Source organism: Talpa occidentalis, unplaced genomic scaffold (genome assembly GCF_014898055.3).
Source record: "Talpa occidentalis isolate TD23 unplaced genomic scaffold, MPIMG_talOcc4v2.1 talOcc4.12, whole genome shotgun sequence".
Taxonomy (NCBI): Eukaryota; Metazoa; Chordata; class Mammalia; order Eulipotyphla; family Talpidae; genus Talpa; species Talpa occidentalis.
Genome location: NW_023601212.1, coordinates 32,929,507 through 32,947,802, shown reverse-complemented (window position 1 = coordinate 32,947,802; position 18,296 = coordinate 32,929,507). Strand labels below are relative to the sequence as shown.

At 36.7% G+C, this 18,296-nt stretch overlaps 1 protein-coding gene across 1 annotated transcript in view; it reads left to right on the top strand.

The window, feature by feature from the left end:
- Positions 1-18,296, top strand: part of CUL5 (cullin 5) — a 91,758-nt gene that overhangs the window by 23,259 nt on the left and 50,203 nt on the right. The window contains exons 4-8 of the mRNA XM_037505683.2: positions 8,319-8,418; positions 11,428-11,604; positions 13,884-14,025; positions 15,639-15,784; positions 15,868-15,948. Of these exons, the coding sequence (XP_037361580.1) occupies positions 8,319-8,418; positions 11,428-11,604; positions 13,884-14,025; positions 15,639-15,784; positions 15,868-15,948 (646 nt within the window). The remainder of the gene's footprint in view (positions 1-8,318; positions 8,419-11,427; positions 11,605-13,883; positions 14,026-15,638; positions 15,785-15,867; positions 15,949-18,296) is intronic.

Here is an 18,296-nt window from a genome sequence, read left to right as displayed (position 1 = left end):
TAGTGGTAGAGCATTGTGATTTTAGTTTCTATTTCCCTGATGACTAATGAAATTGAGTATTTTTTATGTGGATATCAGCTTTTATATTTCTTTTATGAACTAGAAAGCACCAGCTACTTAGAAATGTAATGTTGTACTAATGAATAAATTCATAAGTCAGAGAGGAAAGCAGTTCAAACATTAAAAATATTTGGAGGTGAATAATAATGACAATATATCATCAGAATTTGTTGGATCCACCTAAGAAATGCATAAATGCTAAGTTTATCACCACCAGTGCATGTATGGGGGAAAAAGCTAAAGATCAGTGGCCTACGTTTTTATTTTTTTATTTTTTTGAAAGATTTATTTATTTATGCATACAAGAATTGGGGTACAGGCCAGAGATGGGGGGGTGAAAGGATTGGCCAGAGACAGAGTGGGGAACAGAGCAGGCAGACTGACTGAAATACACTGCTGAGGGGAGCAGCAGGTGAGAAAGGAGAGGTCTGCTGCACCATGTGGGTCACCTCCCTGGCCAGTGATTGAACTCATGCTGCAGAGGCTGCAGATAGCTTCAAAGTGCTGTGTGCTTAACCAACCTTGCACTACCAGGGAGGCCCCAGTTTTTATTTAAAGAAATGAGAAAGAAAACCCAAATTAAATGTAAAAGAAAAGAGAGATAAAACTTAATAAAATATAAACTAGTTGTGCAACAGAGAAAAGGAAAAAAATCAAAAATTGTCTTTGAAAAGAAAAATAGTCATTCCATTTATTTTCAGTTTTGCTCATCAGATTCAATTTGCTTCTTTATTAATGTCTTTTCTGGTTTCTTTGATTTATTTTGTTCTTTTTCTGGTTTCTTAAAATGAATTCATAGTTGTTTTGATATCTTTTATGCTTTAAAGTGAAAGCATTTAAGTATATACATTTTTTTCCTTTAAACTGCTTTTGTTGCCGTAGGTTTTGTAGTATGAAATGTTTTTTATTGCTTTTTTGATTCGTAATAATTTTTCTTTATTTTTTTCCCTTTAATCCATGTACTACTCTGGAACTTAATTTCTACATAGTGAATCTTTTTTTCATTTATTTATTTGTTATGGATTATGAACCAAGAAATAGCCTATAAAAATCTCTTTTAAGATGCATATACAGGGCCTCCCTGGTGGCGCAAGGGGTTAAGCACCGCGCTCTGAAGTAATCCAAAGCCTGTGCAGCATGAGTTCAATCCCTGGCTGGCCATAGAGCAACCCATATGGCACAGCAGACCTCTCCTCTCTTGCCTGCTGCTCCCCTCAGCAGTGTATTTAACTCAGTCTGCGTGTTCTGTTCCCCACTCTGTCTCTGGTGAATCCTGTCACCCCCCGCATCTCTGGCCTGTAACCCATGTCTTGTATGCATAAATAAATAAATCTTTTAAAAAAAAAAAAGATGCATATACACTTAGGAAAAAAATTCTCTCTTAAGAGTTGCAGGAATCGGGCCTCCCTGGTGGCGCAGCGGTTGAGCGCTGGGTTGCGAAGCTGCCCGCAGCCTCTGCAGCGCCGGTTCGATCCCCTGCTGCTCCCCGGCCACTGGAGGAGGGTCCCGCATGGCGCGCAGACCTCTCCTGCCACCGCAGCTCCCCTCAGCAGTGTACTTCGGTCCTTCTGCCTGTTCTGCTCCCCGCTCTGGCTCTGGTGAATTCTCTCACCCTCCCGCGCTTCTGACTGTACCCAGTGCTTGTATGTATGTATGTATGTATGTATGTGTGTATGTATGTATGTATGTATAGATAGATAGATAAATAAATAAATAAATCTAAAAAAAAGAGTTGCAGGAATCTCTATCATAAATCATATCTATTAATTACATATGTATTTTAAAGATTTGTTTACTTATTTATGCAAAGAACTGGGGTGTAGTCCAGAGGTGCAGGGGGTGAGAGAATTCAGCAGAGACAGATCTATTGAAATACAGGTGGATCTACTGAAATACACTGCCAAGGGGAGCAGTGGGCAAGACAAGAGAGGTCTGCTGGGCCATATGTGGGTTAGCTCCCTGCCCAGGGCTTGAACTGAGGCTGGCAGCAGTAATATTGCTGAGACTTAGCCCCAAGGAGGCCCTATTAATTATATTTTAAAATTTCTCTATGTCCTTAATTTTTTTACAACTGACTTTCAAATATTGGGAGATTTTGATTAACTAAGGGCCACCCATTCCCAAATGACTCCACCTTATGTCCCTTCTGCCGAAGAGGTTGGGTAATTTAACATTCACTTATTTGGCCTCTCTTGCTGCTAGGATGACCATGAGACAAATTTCTGGCAAACTTAAATCTGTGGGAAGACTTCTAGGAAAGTTTTTGCTTCCCAGATGAATTAAACTAATGTGCTTGGCACTGACCCCTGTTCCCCCATTAACACCAACAGGGATAATAGTCTAACATGTCAAGATTGCCATCTTGTGGGAAGAGCAAGAGTCCAGTGAGTCCCCCAACAAATATCTCAGTTGCCTACCTCTAGATTTCTTGGCATATGAGAGCAACTCGGTGGTCTAAGCCACTGTTAACTGAGATTAATGTTTTCAGCACAGTGCATCCTCATAGAAAGATGTGTAAAAGTATCCCAGTGTTTTTGTTTCAGGTTCTTAACATTTCTAATTTTTTTTTTATATTAGGATAGATATTTTTGTTCTAAATTATTGTCTTCACAAATAGTATTTTTATCATTGTGTACCTTTATAAATCTTTCTATCATTATATCTTGCTTTTATCACAAATAATACTTTTTATCAGATAATGCTCTATTTCTTTCTTTTTTCTTTTTCTTTTTTTGACTTTTAAAAAAATATTTATTCATGCATCCAAGAACCGAGGTACAGGCCAGATGTGTGGGAGGGTGAGAGGATTCACCAGAGACAGAGCAGGGAACAAACAGGCAGACTGACTGAAATACACTGCTGAGGGGAGCAGTGGGCAAGACAGGAGAGGTCTGCCTCACCATGTGGGTATCTTGCCGGCTGGCCAGGATCAAACCTGTGCTGCAGAGGCTGCAGACAGCTTCATAGCGCTTCGCTCAACCACCTGCACCACCAGGGGAGGCCCATCTTTTTAAAATATTATCAGTATTGCCACTCAGATTTCTTTTAGTTTGTTTTCACCTAGTTTTTCTTAGGACACACTTGTTTTGTTATTCCCTTTTATTAAATTTTCTTTTTAAATATGCATTACAGAAAATTCACCATTTTATCTCTCTTAAGGATATCATTCAGTGGCACCAAGTACATTCACAATGTTGAGTAAATGTGAACGTTACTCATTTTCAGAGCCTCAATTTCCTAAACAGAAGCTCTGTACCCTTTAAGTGGTAACTCCTCATACCCTATTCCCTAGTCCCTGATAACCTCCATTCTACTGTTTGCCTATTCTAAATAGTTCATAACAATGGAATCATATAATAATTGTCCTTTTGAAAGGCATGGTGTCATCTAAAGGGATAATTTATTCAGTTGAAGTTTAGTGTTATGTCTGACATTCTTGTCTTTATTGTTTCATAACTATCATTTGTTAGACACTATGTCCTCATTTTTCCTTTTCCTTATTTTTGTTAATCTGTAAGTTCACTTCCATTAAGTGGTTGGGTACTTTCCTGTTTTCAGAAGCATGTGGTGCTGCTATTCACTGGAATAATAAAGAATTATTTTTTATGCCAGATCACATTATTGTTCCTTTACTTCTCTTCCACCCAAGAAGTTGGATACTATTTACCTCCTGTTTCTTCTCCCATTCCCTCTCTGTCCCCTTGAAACCTTGAAAAACTTCCTTCCTCCCTCTTCCACTCTCCAGCTCCTTGATTTTTCTACTTAGTTATTTAAAAGGAATTTCCCTAAGAGCAGGTCCGTCTTTAAAAGTACTTTGGGGGGCCTCCCTGGTGGCGCAAGGGGTTAAACAGCACACTGTGAAGCAATCCCCTGCCTCTGCAGCGTGACCCGCTGGCCAGGAAGCAACCCACATGGCATAGCAGACCTCTCCTCTCTCGCCCGCTGCTCCCCTCAGCAGTGTACTTTGGTCAATCTGCCTGTTCTGTTCCTCACTGTCTCTGGTGAATCCTCTTACCTCCCACATCTCTGCCCTTTACCCCAGCTCTTGTAAGCATAAATAAATAAATCTTTTTTAAAAAAAAAAAGTACTTTGGTTATATATTTAAAGAGAGTGTTTCTTTCTACTCAGTTAATTTTTTATTCGATGTTCACTATGACTCCCTTTTATGGTGAAATTCCTTTTGATATAACAGATAAAGTGCATGAACTAAAACTGCATGCACCTTGGTAAATATCAGAAACAATGTTGCATGAAAAAATTACTTGATAATGATTTCTATAAAGTACAGAAATTGCTATAGTATGTTCGAAAACTTGGGGAAAAAATAACACATTCAGGCCTGATTACTTCTATGAAGGAATGGAAGAGAACAGATTCAAGGGTGGAAATATATAGTGGACTAAGGGTATTATCATACAGTACTCAAGTATTATAATATGTTCATTAGAATGTGTAAAAGTTAACTGGAATCTGGGCCTCCCTGATGGCGCGGGGGGTTGTTGAGCACAGCACTGTGAAGTTATCCGCAGCCTCTGCAGCACAGGTTCGATCCCTGGCTGGCCAGGGAGCTACCCGCATGGAACAGCAGACCTCTCCTGTCTTGCCCGCTGCTCCCTTCAGCAGTGTATTTCAGCAGATCTGCCTGTTCTGCTCCGCACTCTGTCTCTGGTGAATCCTCTTGCCTCCTGCACCTCTGGCATGTGCTCCAGTTCTTGTGTGCATAGATAAATAAATCTTAAAAAAAAAAAGTTAACTGGAATCTTGTTACATCCTATGTATCCAGTACATTAGGTATATCTTGTGTGATCCTGAGTACATTGTGTTTTGAATAATGAGTATACTGAGAATATAATCCTCTGATGCAGCAACACAAGAGTATCTGTTGAGAAAAGGGATCTGGAGATGATGAATTAGAGTGATTACAATTTTGACTTTTGGGTAATATTTCTAGGGAGCTAGCCAACCCCATATCCTTTGCTACACTCTTCTCTCTTTCCTTAGACAAACCCATTCGATATGCCCAGCAGTAGTGTGGGTATGGTAGGGATATAGAGGTAGTCCTATTCTGGATCGGCTGCAAAAGTCTCCAACAGCTTTACCCGAGTTTCTTAGAACTGCACTGCAGCCTAAGACTCCTGTGTACCCAACCTCCTTTCCTGTTCTTCCCTACAGGGATCACACTGGTGTTGTGGGTAGATTGCTTGCCCATCTTGCTGTAGTTCACTTCCCATTTTCCCTCACAAGCATTTCCTTCAATAAATCTCTCATATGTCTAATTCCACCTGCTCCCTGGTAGACCTAAACTAACACACAAGACAGAATGTGTAAAATGCAGTAAGCAATCAATATGTGTTAGTTTTTCTTATAATAAACTAATTAAAAGGTAATGGTGATTGTGACATGGGTTGCTGTGATGGGTGGAAATGTCTAAATGGGAGAGTAATTTACGCAATGTATACTTTATGTCCCTTCTGGAGTGACTGAACATAGGGTCTAAAGAAAAGTTTGCCCAATTTCTTATCACTTCCCTTTCTACAATAATAACCACACTGATTTGTTTACATTCACTGCAAATACTGTAGTGAACCACAGTTCTTTGCTAACACTATTACTTCATAAAATATCCTTCCCCACCCATTTCCACCTTTGCCTGGCAAAATTCCACTGGTTCTTTAAGGTTAGACTTAGGAACAAACTCTTGTAGGGAACCTTCCCTTTTCCTTTCTACGCTCACCCTCCTTGAATCCCTAAACCATCTTGTGTTTACGTCTAGCAGTTGTGAATTTATTGAATTATAACCAATCAATCAACTTCTTTTAGGCTGTAGATTGTTTTAGTCATGGATTTCAGGGGTATTACTAATGAGAGGTGCCAAATAACCCTCTTTGTGGTTGAACTATTGTATTTTATTCCAAGAACAATGGGAGAGAATTTCAGGATGTTAAGTATAGAGGTAATGTGTAGTTTGAGTTTTATAAAGTTCACTTTGGCTGCTGTTTGTTGAATGGATTGGTGAAGGGTTGCAAGAGTCATTTGGTGAAATCGTTTGGCATGTATTTTTATCATAGCTGTGTATTCAAAGAGATGTTATATAACCTCTCTTTGCCTCTGTTTCCCATCTGTAAAATGATGATAAGAGTAATAATACTTTAGAGTTGCTGTAAAGGTTAAGTGAGTTAAAACAGCTTAGAATAGTATCTGGCACACAGTAAGCAGTTAGATGTTACCTATTGTTATTTAACAAATATTTGTGTGCTTACTGCATGCTGGGCGTTGGGCCAGATAGCACAATTAAGATGAATTTAACAAATAACAAAAACAAGTTCAAATTACTATGCAGGCAAAACTTTGTGTTGTAATGATGAGCTGAAGAATATGAATGTCAAACAGCCTGTTAGAATTCTGGAGATATTTTGATTTCTTTGATATTTTTTATATAATATTACAGCTTGTATTAAGAAATACATGTTTCTTCTTCTTCACCATTTCTCATACAGAGCTCCTAAAACCCTTGGGATTTTCTAAGTAATGAGAGCTTTAAGGGTGTCCATTGTTAGGATAATGAAGTGACTTTTAGGTAGGACCAAAGGATAGGCACTGGTTGCCTGTTGAACCAATCATGTGATTACTGTTGGAATTTTGAATCCCACCATCCTTTGGGGGAACAGAGGGAGTAGAGATTGAATCAGTCACCAATGACTAATGAATTCATCATGCCTATTTAATGATGTTTGTATAAAAACTCTAAAGGAGGGGATTCGTAGAGCTTCTAGGTGAGGGAGCCAGAATGCTTCCATGTGTCACCATGACAGACCCCAGGCTCCATGAGGACAGACTATCTTTTCTTCAAGACTTTGCCCATGTTTCTCTTCATCTGGCTGTTGATTTTTATCCCTAAATACCCTTTGTAATATATCAGTAAGCTGAATTCAGTTTCCAGAATTCTGTGAGCCATTCTAGCAAATCAATCTAACGCAGCAAAGGGTTTAAGAGCCTGAACTTGTGATTGGCATCCTAAGTCTGGGGTTGATTGAAACCTCCAGTTTGTAGCCAATTGCTAAGAAGCACAGCTCACAACTTGGGTTTACAGTTGATATCTGAAGAAAAGGGTGGTCTGTGGGGACTGAACTCTTTACCTTTAGAATCTGATGCTGTCTGTGGGTAGAGAGTGTCAGAATTGAGTTGAATTCTCGGACACTGCCTGTGTCTGAGAATTGCTTGTTGATTTGGGGAAGCCTCCACAACGTGTTGGAACTGGGTCCAGAAGACTATTAACAGGGGTTCCATTAAATACTGAATGAGTCACTGGGGGAACATTCTATAATAAAAATTTCTTGATATAAGTTTTTATCCTTTTGTTTTGTTTCCCTACCCTAAAACTTGGTAATTAAATGAACTTTGTATAGTGTTAATCGTAAATATTTTTCAATAGTTGACCTTTGGGTAAAGTATGTCAGCTTTTTAAATTCACAGTTTTTGTATACCAAATTATGAGACCTTTTGTTTTTGTTATGTTTTTAAATAACAGATACAGTGGGAATTGATATATACATGTAATAAATATATGGACGAAGCTAGGAGAATCACTGTAATAAGATTTAAATGACAACTTTTTTAAAGAAGAATAGTTTACATGTTTTATACTGAAGACTTGAAAGGACTTATTAATAATTATTAACTTTGGGCCGTCCCAATGGCTCAGCGGGTTGAGCGCAGAGCTGTGAAGCTGTCCACAGCCTCTGCAGCGCCGGTTTGATTCCCGGCTGACCAGGAGATACCCACATGGCGCAGCAGACCTCTCTTATCTCACCCGCTGCTCCCCTCAGCAGTGCTTTCTCTCTGTCTGCCTGTTCCGCTCCCCACTCTGTCTCTGGTGAATACTCTCGCCCTTCTGTGCCTCTGGCCTGTACCCCAACCCTTGTATAAATAAAATAAATCTTTTTAAAAAGTAATTATTAACTTTGGGGAATGGGATTGCGTGATGGATTGAGAGAGGAGGGCATGCCTTTATAATTAAAAATGTCTTATTAAGTAAGTAGAAATTTAAGGAGGAAAACAATCACAAAGGAAAAAAGAATAGAAACAAATATATTTTGTGAGTCAGCTTCCAAAGAATGCCTGGTTCATATAAATGATTCAAGCACCCTGAGCTTGGTCTAGCTTGGCTCATGGGAACTATTTATACTGCATTTATTATGAGTTTTGTCTTTGTTCATGTTCCAGTGTTAAAGATTATTTACCATTTTTATTTTTATAGGGATGTGCATGCAGTCTGTCTCTGGGATGATAAAGGCCCAGCAAAAATTCATCAGGCTTTAAAAGAAGATATTCTTGAGTTTATTAAGCAAGCACAAGCAGTAAGTTCTTAATTTTTATATTAAGTTTAAGGTTTTACTCAGAGAATATCATATTTTCTGATTTTGAATGTAGGACTTCCTGAAGTAATTCGAAGATATCACATTGACTTTTGACATTTGTTAAGTAGATTTTTAAATGAAATGATTGTTGTTCTTTGTTTTTTTTCCCCCTCAGTGACATTTCTGTCAAGCGAGTATGTTATTTCTTCAATTAAAAGATGCATCCTTTAGAAGTCCCCCACCACCATTATTTTTTAGCTGCACATCAGTCCACATAAATCTGTTTTTGTTTTTTTTTTCTCTCACGGTTTATACCTCTTTGGAAGCTGACAGTAATTTTCTTCAATTCCAGATACTTCTCCGATGTATTATCCTTGGACTGTCCTTTGCATTGCTGCTGCTGAGCTGAAATTCAGCACTCTTGAATTGATAATATATATGTGTTTAATATTATTGAAATGAAGACAAAGCTCATTTAGGCATTAGGTCAATTATGCAAGAGCTAGTTTTGTTTGTTTTGTTTTATTAACACCTTTGTCTTTTGGGAAAAATTAATGGAGAGGTAAAGTATATTTTCAAATCCTGCATATTCTACATTGAATCCTCTATGGCTTCACTAATGCATTCCTCACTACTTTGAAGGAGGTCTTAAGGACGCGAGATGATTTTCCTTTTTATAAAATGAAGTTTGAAAAGGCTAGAATTTCTTATCCTTCAGTTGATTTTTTACATCTGTGTCGTATACATTTAGTAAAAGTTGTCTGCTAGAAATGTTTTTAAATTAATAGCTGCTTAAACAGTTGGAAATTAAAAATGAATTTATCCATGTGTGACTTAAAGACATTAAAATTGATTATTGATTGGTTTGTATTTAATTCTGCTTGTAGCCATTATGGTAAAGTAAGAATGGTGTTGCATTAGATATTACTAACAAAGTGAAATGATTTATTAACACCATTCATTCTGCCATCTTGATAAATGATTCAAAAAATATATAGTTCAATAGGAAATTATCTTTTGATGTAAATAAATCTTGTTTTCAGGCTTTGCTCAGAAAAATTAAATGTTTCAATATCTCAATTTAATCAAAACTTGTTTTTTCTAGAACTGATGTAGAAATACAGTTTAAACTGGCAGTGGAATGCTTATCAGTTTATCTGTTTGAGTTTTGGTGATGATAAATTATGTTTATTTCAAATTGGTAGAGCTTTATTCTTCAGTTTCTAGAAACAGACTCATAATGTCAGCTTAGAAACCGTTAGCAAATGTTTAAAAATATGCTTCACATTAGAAAGCAAAATATGCTAAAGGTTTCACTGTAATATGACTCAGTAAAGTCTGTAATGTAGACCTCAGCAAGAACCAGAGGTTGGGACTTAGGGTCACTGATTCAGAGCAGTTAAATCATAGGAATAAAAGTGCCAGTCATCTTCTAAAAGATTTTAAATCTTTAAGTAAATAACTTTGTGCGTTATTTTTACTAGTTGATTACTAGACTAATTGAGCTTATGAAAATAAATGTACAATGCCTGGGAAGTTACTGGGAAGTTGGCTTTTTCTTCTTTTTTTAATATCACTTTTTTTCCCGTATAATTTTGAGATTTAACAATTTGGTATGCTCACCAGATTTTGCTGAATCTTACTAATTTGGCAGCAATCTACTGGTGACGCTGCAGGCACTGGATGGTCTAGGAGATTTTTACCCACATACCTGTTATGTGGCTCTCAGTTGGGCCTCTGTCCCCTTAGCTAGTTTCTCATTCTTAGGAACACCAGCCTTCGAGGTGATAGTGCAATCTACAAGATTGCTTCAGGTCTTGGCTTGGAAGTCTCAATGTCACATGGATGCGTTCTGTTGCTCAGAGCACCTCATAAGAACAGCCCAAAGTCTAGTGAGGGAGAAATAGACTCTACTATCTTTTAATTGTTCATAAAGTTGCACAACCACTGCCACTAATTCTAGAGCATTTTCTTCTCTCCAAAAATAAACTGTGCCCATTAGCAGTTACTCCCCTAGTAGTAACCCCTAGCGGTTACTCCCCTAGTAGTAATCCCCTCCCGAAACCCTGGCAACCACTAATCTGCTTTCTGCTCTATGCATTTGTTTATTTTGGACACCTCCTATGAAGTGAAATCATATATATGTGACCTTTTATAACTGGCTTCTTTCACTTATGATAATGTTTTCATGGTTCATCTGTGATAGCATTTGTCAGTACTTCATTCCTTTTGAATCACTGAATAATATTCTCTTGTATGACTCTCCCACCTTTAGTTCATTAAAGGCATTTGTTTTTCCCACTTTTTGTCTATTTTAAATAATGCTGCAATGAACATTTGTGCACAAGATTTTTGTGAACATTTTTTTCATACATGGATTTTATCATATCATGATAGCCAAAGGGTGGAAACAACCCAAATGTCCTTCAATAGACAAATAAATAAACAAAATGTAATGTATTGATAAAATACATTAGTATTCATCTATGAAAAGAAACAGGATACATAGTCGATGCATACTACTACTTGGATGAGCCTTGTAAGCTTTATTCAGAATTCAAGAAGCCAGTAATAAGTCTATATATTATATGATTTCATTCATGTATATAAGTCCACAACTGGTAAGTATATTAGTCATAGAAAGTGAATTAGTGGTTGCTTAGTTGGAGAAGAAAGCAGAAAGGATAGAGGATAAGTAGGTGATAGCTGAAAGATACATGGTTCTTGTTTTAATTGAGACATAACTCACATACAACATTTCAGTTTTCGGTGTCCAACATAATGATTTAATATATGTATATATTACAATATATATATTACAAAATGAATACTACAATTAAGTCTATGAACGTGTTTTAACTTCTTTGGATAGATACATATGTTTTAACTTTTCTTGGCTATAGTGTAGTCTGTATAGTAAGTGATGTATCTTAAATTTATAGCATAAATGTGTTATTCTTTAAAGTACCTGTTATTTCATATTGGTGTGATTCCTTTTTTTTTTTTCAGCGAGTTCTGAGCCATCAAGATGATACAGCCTTGCTAAAAGCTTATATTGTTGAATGGCGAAAATTCTTTACACAATGTGACATTTTACCGAAGCCTTTTTGTCAGCTGGAGATTACATTAATGGGTAAACAGGGAAGCAGTAAAAAATCAAATGTAGAAGACAGTATTGTTCGAAAGGTAAGTCAGTTTTCCCATTTTTTTTTCCTCGAATAATAGTCAGAAAGAGGGAGATAAGTAACTTAGACCTTAAGTAGTTTTTATACTTTACATGCATATTTCTTTTCTGTTGTTGCCGGGTTTCATTTAATTTTTTTTTTTTCGGGCCTCCCTGGTGGCGCAGCGGTTGAGCACTGGGTTGCGAAGCTGCCCAGCCTCTGCAGCGCCGATTCGATCCCCGGCTGCTCCCCAGCCACTGGAGGAGGGTCCCACATGGCGCGCAGACCTCTCCTGCCGCCCGCTGCTCCCCTCAGCAGTGTACCTTGGTCCTTCTGCCTGCTCTGCTCCCCGCTCTGGCTCTGGTGAATTCTTTCACCCTCCCGCGCTTCTGACTGTACCCAGTGCATGTATAAACAAAACAAACAAATAAACAAATAAATAAAACATGCCTCTATTAAAAAAAATTAATATTTTTTTTTTTCATCCATCTAGCTTCAACTATCCTTTATCTTTTTAGGTGATCTTAAACTGTAGACATGTGTCTTCAAACATTACCTTCTTTGCTTTTCCTTTTCACATTCACGTTCTAGTTTTATCTTCAGTATTTTATTTCTTTTTCTTTCCTCATACTTTCATCTTCAAATAAATTAAATTCTCTTTCAAAAATCCCTTTTATTAGTTTACCTTCTGGAATCTTTGTGTTTAATTGTGTCTGAGTGCTGCTATCATCTTTATAAACTTCTCTTTTTTTAATATTTATTTATGCATGCAAGACTGGGATATAGGGCAGATATGTGGGGGGTGAGGCCAGAGACCAGAGTGGGGAGCAGAAAGGCAGATTGAAATACACTGCTGAGGAGAGCAGCGAGCAAGACATGAGAGGTCTGTTGTGCCATGTGGGTCAGCTCCCTGGCTGGGGATTGAACTGGGGATTGAACTGGTACTGCAGTGGCTGTGGACAGCTTCATAGTGCTGTGACTTAACCCCTTGTGCCACTAGGGAGGCCCCCTTTATAAACTTTTGTTGATCCCAGTTATTGTAAGATCTGTATATATACTATGTTGATTTTCATGTTTTGTACAGTGTCTAGTTAGAAACACTGTGCCCAGGAACAGTTCATGATTAATGGAAACAATTCAGCTCTGAAAGTGAGGAGTCTTGGTTTCCCTTTGAATTCTTCATTCATTACTGACCTAATCTTTCTGTCCTTCTTTATCATATATATTCCTACTGTGAGAATTAAATGGAACTATAGATTTAAAAAGTTAAAAAAATGCCATTTGAACTTTCAACAACTTACTACATGCTCTGATGGTTATAGCAGTACACTCAGGCAATTCAAATAATGGCCTAGGCATTGCTCCCCTTCCTGGTCTTAAAATCTGTTCTTATGTTGACAGGAATACTATACATTTAGATACCCAAAGCTTCTTCAGTGTCAGAAATAACTGCAACATGAGAAATTTGTATCCCCCTCAAAAATAAAATAAAATAAAATAAAATAAAAGTTCGAGATGGTTTTAAATTTGCAGTTCCTTAATCTTGTACTCTCTTGGGTTGCTTTTCCTTTTTCCATTCCCTTTTGATTATGGGAATGAACTTCACCTAATGATTAAGACCTTAGATTTTGGGGCCAGAGCTGTTAGACTCAAGTTTCAGTGCTGCCCCATACAACTGTGTAAATGTGGGAGAGTTCACTTTCTTCTCTGTGGCCCAGGTTTAACATGTCCGAGAGGGATATAGTGCTATTTTCTTGATTGTGATGATTAAGCAAGTGATGGTGGAAATGCTTAGAGCAGTGCTAGGTACATAGTAAGTGTTACATAACTATTGTTATTGTCGACACCATTGTTAATGTTGTTATTAATATATTTCCTATATCTGAAAAAGTTACTTGTGAAAGTAATACTTACTCATGAGTGTGTATAAACCATTGCCATCATTCAAATGGGACATCTCTAAGGTAGATTTGTGTATTCTTTTATTTTTTTAAGTTCCAATATCAAACATATTTTAAGTTTATCCTTTTTCATTTATTATTTGTTTATTCAAACATGCATACGAGCATTTCACACACATAGCAGTATTTCATGTATTATCATATTTAGTCTGAACAACCACTTGAAATTTGTATTGTTTTTCTCTAATTTATACACGGCAAAGCAGGTAAATAAGTAATATTGAAATTAAAACCCAATTATGTTTGATTCTGAAACACGTTTTTTACAATTTATGTGTATATATGGTACTTGGTATACTCATAATTGAAACAATTGCATATTTTGTTCTTTTTTTCCTAGCTCATGCTTGATACATGGAATGAATCAATCTTTTCAAATATAAAAAACAGACTCCAAGATAGTGCAATGAAGCTGGTGCATGCTGAAAGATTAGGAGAAGCTTTTGATTCTCAGCTAGTCATTGGAGTAAGAGAATCCTATGGTATGTTTTAATCATAATTTCCTTTTCATGAAAGCTCCAAGACAATAATAAAATAGTGCTATCAAAGTTATGTTTATTAGCATATAGCCATGTCTATTTTTAATGCCTGATGTTTTAAGTATACACAAAGATTTATACAGAAATTCATGATTATTGTGGTTAATATTTATTTTCTCCATCTCATTTCTTGGCTGTTAAATCTTTTCAGTGACCTAAGTGAGAGAAATGTAGATTTGAATCTATAGCTCATAAAGGTAACTAGTTTTGTACTTAACATTTTCAGGAAATCTGTTAATTCCATGTGTACATTTGTCTCCTAACTCTTTAGTTTCTAACAATGATACTCTCATTTGTTCTTTCAATCAGTCAAGCTATTTCCTTCAACTAAAAACTCTCTTTCCTCCTCCCCCACCCCCCAGTCTTTTCACTCAGCTGCATTCTCTATTTCCTCATAGAAATTTTTCTTGATTCCAGAGTAAGTGCGGTCCTCTCACTCAGTGCTTCCTAGTCACAATACTTGTGCTTCCCTGTCATAATACTTTTGTCTAATTTACTGGGTTGTTCTCTACCCTTCCTGCACATAGAATGCCTAGCACAAAGTAGTTCTTGATAACAGTTTTTGTATTCATGAAATTTTAGTTATCTTTGACTTTTCCCATTGTCCCGATATTTCCTTATATACCAAGTCTTTACATTTTCATTAGCAACTTCCATGAAATTTATTCCTTTTTATTTCAACATCTAACAGTTTAAGCTAATTTAAAATCTACATCTGGACTTTTGAAACATTCTTTTTATGCTATCATTTAACTCATTCACCAAAATTATTTTTTTTATTAGTTTTTAGTGAGTTAATACAGGTTTACATTGCTATTTTCGTTATAGAATTGTAGAATGCCCCCCTTCAGGCATTTTTGCCATACTGAGCCCTCCACCAAAAGAACCCATAGTTCACCACCTAGGCTCTTGTGCCCCCTCCCTTTGTTTTCTTCCCTCCCAGTCTGTGTCCCCCTTCTTCTCTGGTTGCCCCCATTCCACAGTCGCTTTCAAAGGTTAGTTTTTTAGTTTGGCTCTCTCTCAACCTTTGTTTCTTTCATGCAAATTATTTTAAAGTACTGTTTTGTTTTGTTTTTCTCACCCCTTAGTGGTACAACATGCTAAGTTCAGGTTACTTAGCCTGAGATTTGAGTTCCCACAACCCGTCGTCCTAACTTCGCATATTATTTTTTTCTTCTACAATCCACTCAAGTAGCCTAGTCATTGTACCTTCACTTTGTCTTATGCTTTTCTACTTCTGAACATTTAATTATTTACTAATCCCGAGCTATGTAAATCCTACTTTATTCCTTAAGACTCAATTCAAATTCCACCTCTTCTGTGAATGGTTTCTTAATCATCCAGTGGATCTCTTTCCACATTACCTATACTCTTTGTTACTTTACTGCTCTGTGCTATAATCTTTTTTTTCTTATGGAGAAGGATTTTGTCTTATGTGATTTTATGTTCATAGTCCTTTGCACATAATAACTCCTCTATTTTGTTATTTTATTTATTGTACTCAAAATACTGATTTGAATCATAATTAGAGTTAAATTTTATTTTTTGTTTTTCAGTTAACCTTTGTTCTAATCCTGAAGATAAGCTTCAAATTTATAGGGACAATTTTGAGAAGGCATACTTGGATTCAACAGAGAGATTTTATAGAACACAGGCACCCTCGTATTTACAACAAAATGGTGTACAGAATTATATGAAATATGTAAGTCAGAACTTAGTATATGTGATCATTTGAGCTATTCTTTTGATATTCTTAAAAACGATTGCTATTTTACTTCTGGACAGGCAGATGCTAAATTAAAAGAAGAAGAAAAGCGAGCGCTACGTTATTTAGAAACAAGACGAGAATGTAACTCTGTTGAAGCAGTAAGTAATTTTTTAATTGCTTATTCTATTAGGTGGTTTTTTGTTTTGTTTTGTTTTGTTTATGAGTAGAATAGCCCAGGGATGGCAAATACATGATGCAGGTAATATTATTAATTCTTTCTCATGTCTCTGACCAACACTGCTTATTGATTATAGTGTTCTTTCCTATGCTAGAGCACAGCTTCAGAAGGCACCTTATTCAGAATTCATTTCTTTTCAGGGTTAATGTGCAAAAAAAAATATATTTGCCATCCCTTCTTTAGACTTTGTTGTATTTAATATACTGTTCAAATTCTTTCTCTTTTTTATTTTTTCTTTAATGTGTTTAATTTTTTTATCAGTCTCCTTTTACTATGTTTTCTGTATAACTAAAGTTAACCATTTTAGGTTACTTTCATGTTGCTAATAAAATAAGACTCCCTGTAGATACAGTTTATTCTCATTATTTACAGTAATTGATTTCATAAGTGACAGAATATTGAACTAGTGAGTACTGAACCATCATTCCTAAGCTATGTCTTGTTATTAGGAATATATTTTCAAATTTTGTCTTGTCATGAGATAAATTGTTAATTTTTTTATAGAGAACAACAGCCTTTTATATTGTTGTTTTATTTATTTTATATTGTAAGTTCCTCATTAATAAAAAAGAAACTGATCAGAGGTTATAATCATGCTACAGTATTCTTGCTGGGTATTTTCTTTTACATGGAGTATGAAGTTAATGTGCTTTCACGGGAAAAGTAAGACTCAAGCTTGGAGAGAGTCTTAGAAATTGGGCTGATAGAACATTTAATTTCAGTCTTCACAGCCTAGGATCTAGATTCAGAATTGCATTTAAAGAAATAACATTACAGCTTTTCTGTAACCAAATACTTTACAACCTCTGACTTCTCTTTGGCTTCTTCAATCTTGAATAATGGTCACGTTTATTCTTTGTTCAGAAATCTGGCTGAGTCGAAGCTCCTCTTCTCCCTCTTTTGTTTTTGTTTGTTTGCTTTCCATATAGCTCAGTTTATTTCCTCTTTTGGTGGTTAATTACCTTTGATATTGACTAGTAATGGAGGCTAGATTTATGATTGTTTATATAATTTCTCTAGAGAAATTAAAAACCAGGCTTGACTTAGCTCAAGGTAGGGAGGATCTTTGAATACTTTTTATACAAATGTACTGTGCTCAAAGTTATCCCCCAAGAAGACTGATCTGGTAACAGTATGGAAGTTTAATTGGAGTGGGGGAAGAGCTGGGTAGAGGAAGTAGGAGCTTTTTTGCAATAATTCAAGCAAGGTATTAGGAGTAACATAGTTTTATAGCAATGGAAATGGAAAGGATAAGGTTATAGAGAAAGACTTGACTTCCCAAAGTAGAATACTGTTGCAGATGTATAGGGCTATATTGGAGAGAATTGAGTCAATGATGTTTCTGAGGTTTTAGCTAGGAGAACTGTACCTCCCAGAGAGATCCAGTATAATAACAAGTCTTATTGTGGGGAGTACAGGGAGGAGATGATTTTAGTTTGAGTGATTGGGGTATTTTGAATTGATTGATATGCCTGCAGTATGTGGGTGGGGATATATAGTTTTTTGAGAATTATTTGTTCTTCTCTGGTTTATATAGATAGCTTAGTTACATCATATGTATATTAGGGGCCTCCCTGGTGGCCTAGGGGTAAGGACTCAGTGCTATCACCAAGATAGAGATGGCCTGAGTTTGATCCCTGGCCAGGGAGCCAACCCACATGGTGTAGCAGACCTTTCCTGTCTTGCCCACTGCTCCCCTTTGCAGTGCATTTCAGTAAATCTGCCTGCTCTACTCCCCATTCTGTCTCTGGTGAATACTCTCACCCTCTGCACTTCTGGCCTATACCCCAGTTCTTCTTTGCAAAAATTAATAAAAATCTATAGAAAAAAAATATCTGCGGTAAATGTGGAAATTGAGCTGTAGAGATCAACTATGTCGGAGAATGAGAGAGACTAAGAAAAGAGTAAAAAAGGTAGAAACGAATACACATGACAGTATGTGTAGAACAATTAACTCCCTTTCTACTTTAAAACATATTGGGGGCCCTCTCTGGTGACATAGGGCTTAAAGACATAGCGCTATAGCCACTGCAGCATGAGTTCCATCCCCCGCCAGGGAGCTAACCCATAAAGTGCAGCATACCTTTCCTGTCTTGCCTGCTGCTCCCCTCAGCAGTGCTATTTCAGTAGATCCGCCTGTTCTGCTCCCCACTCTGACTCTGGTGAATGCTCTCACCCTCCCCCCACACCTCTGGCCTACACCCCAGTTCTTGTATGCATAAATAAATCTTTAAAAATAAAAATAAAATAAAAGACATGGGGGGAAAA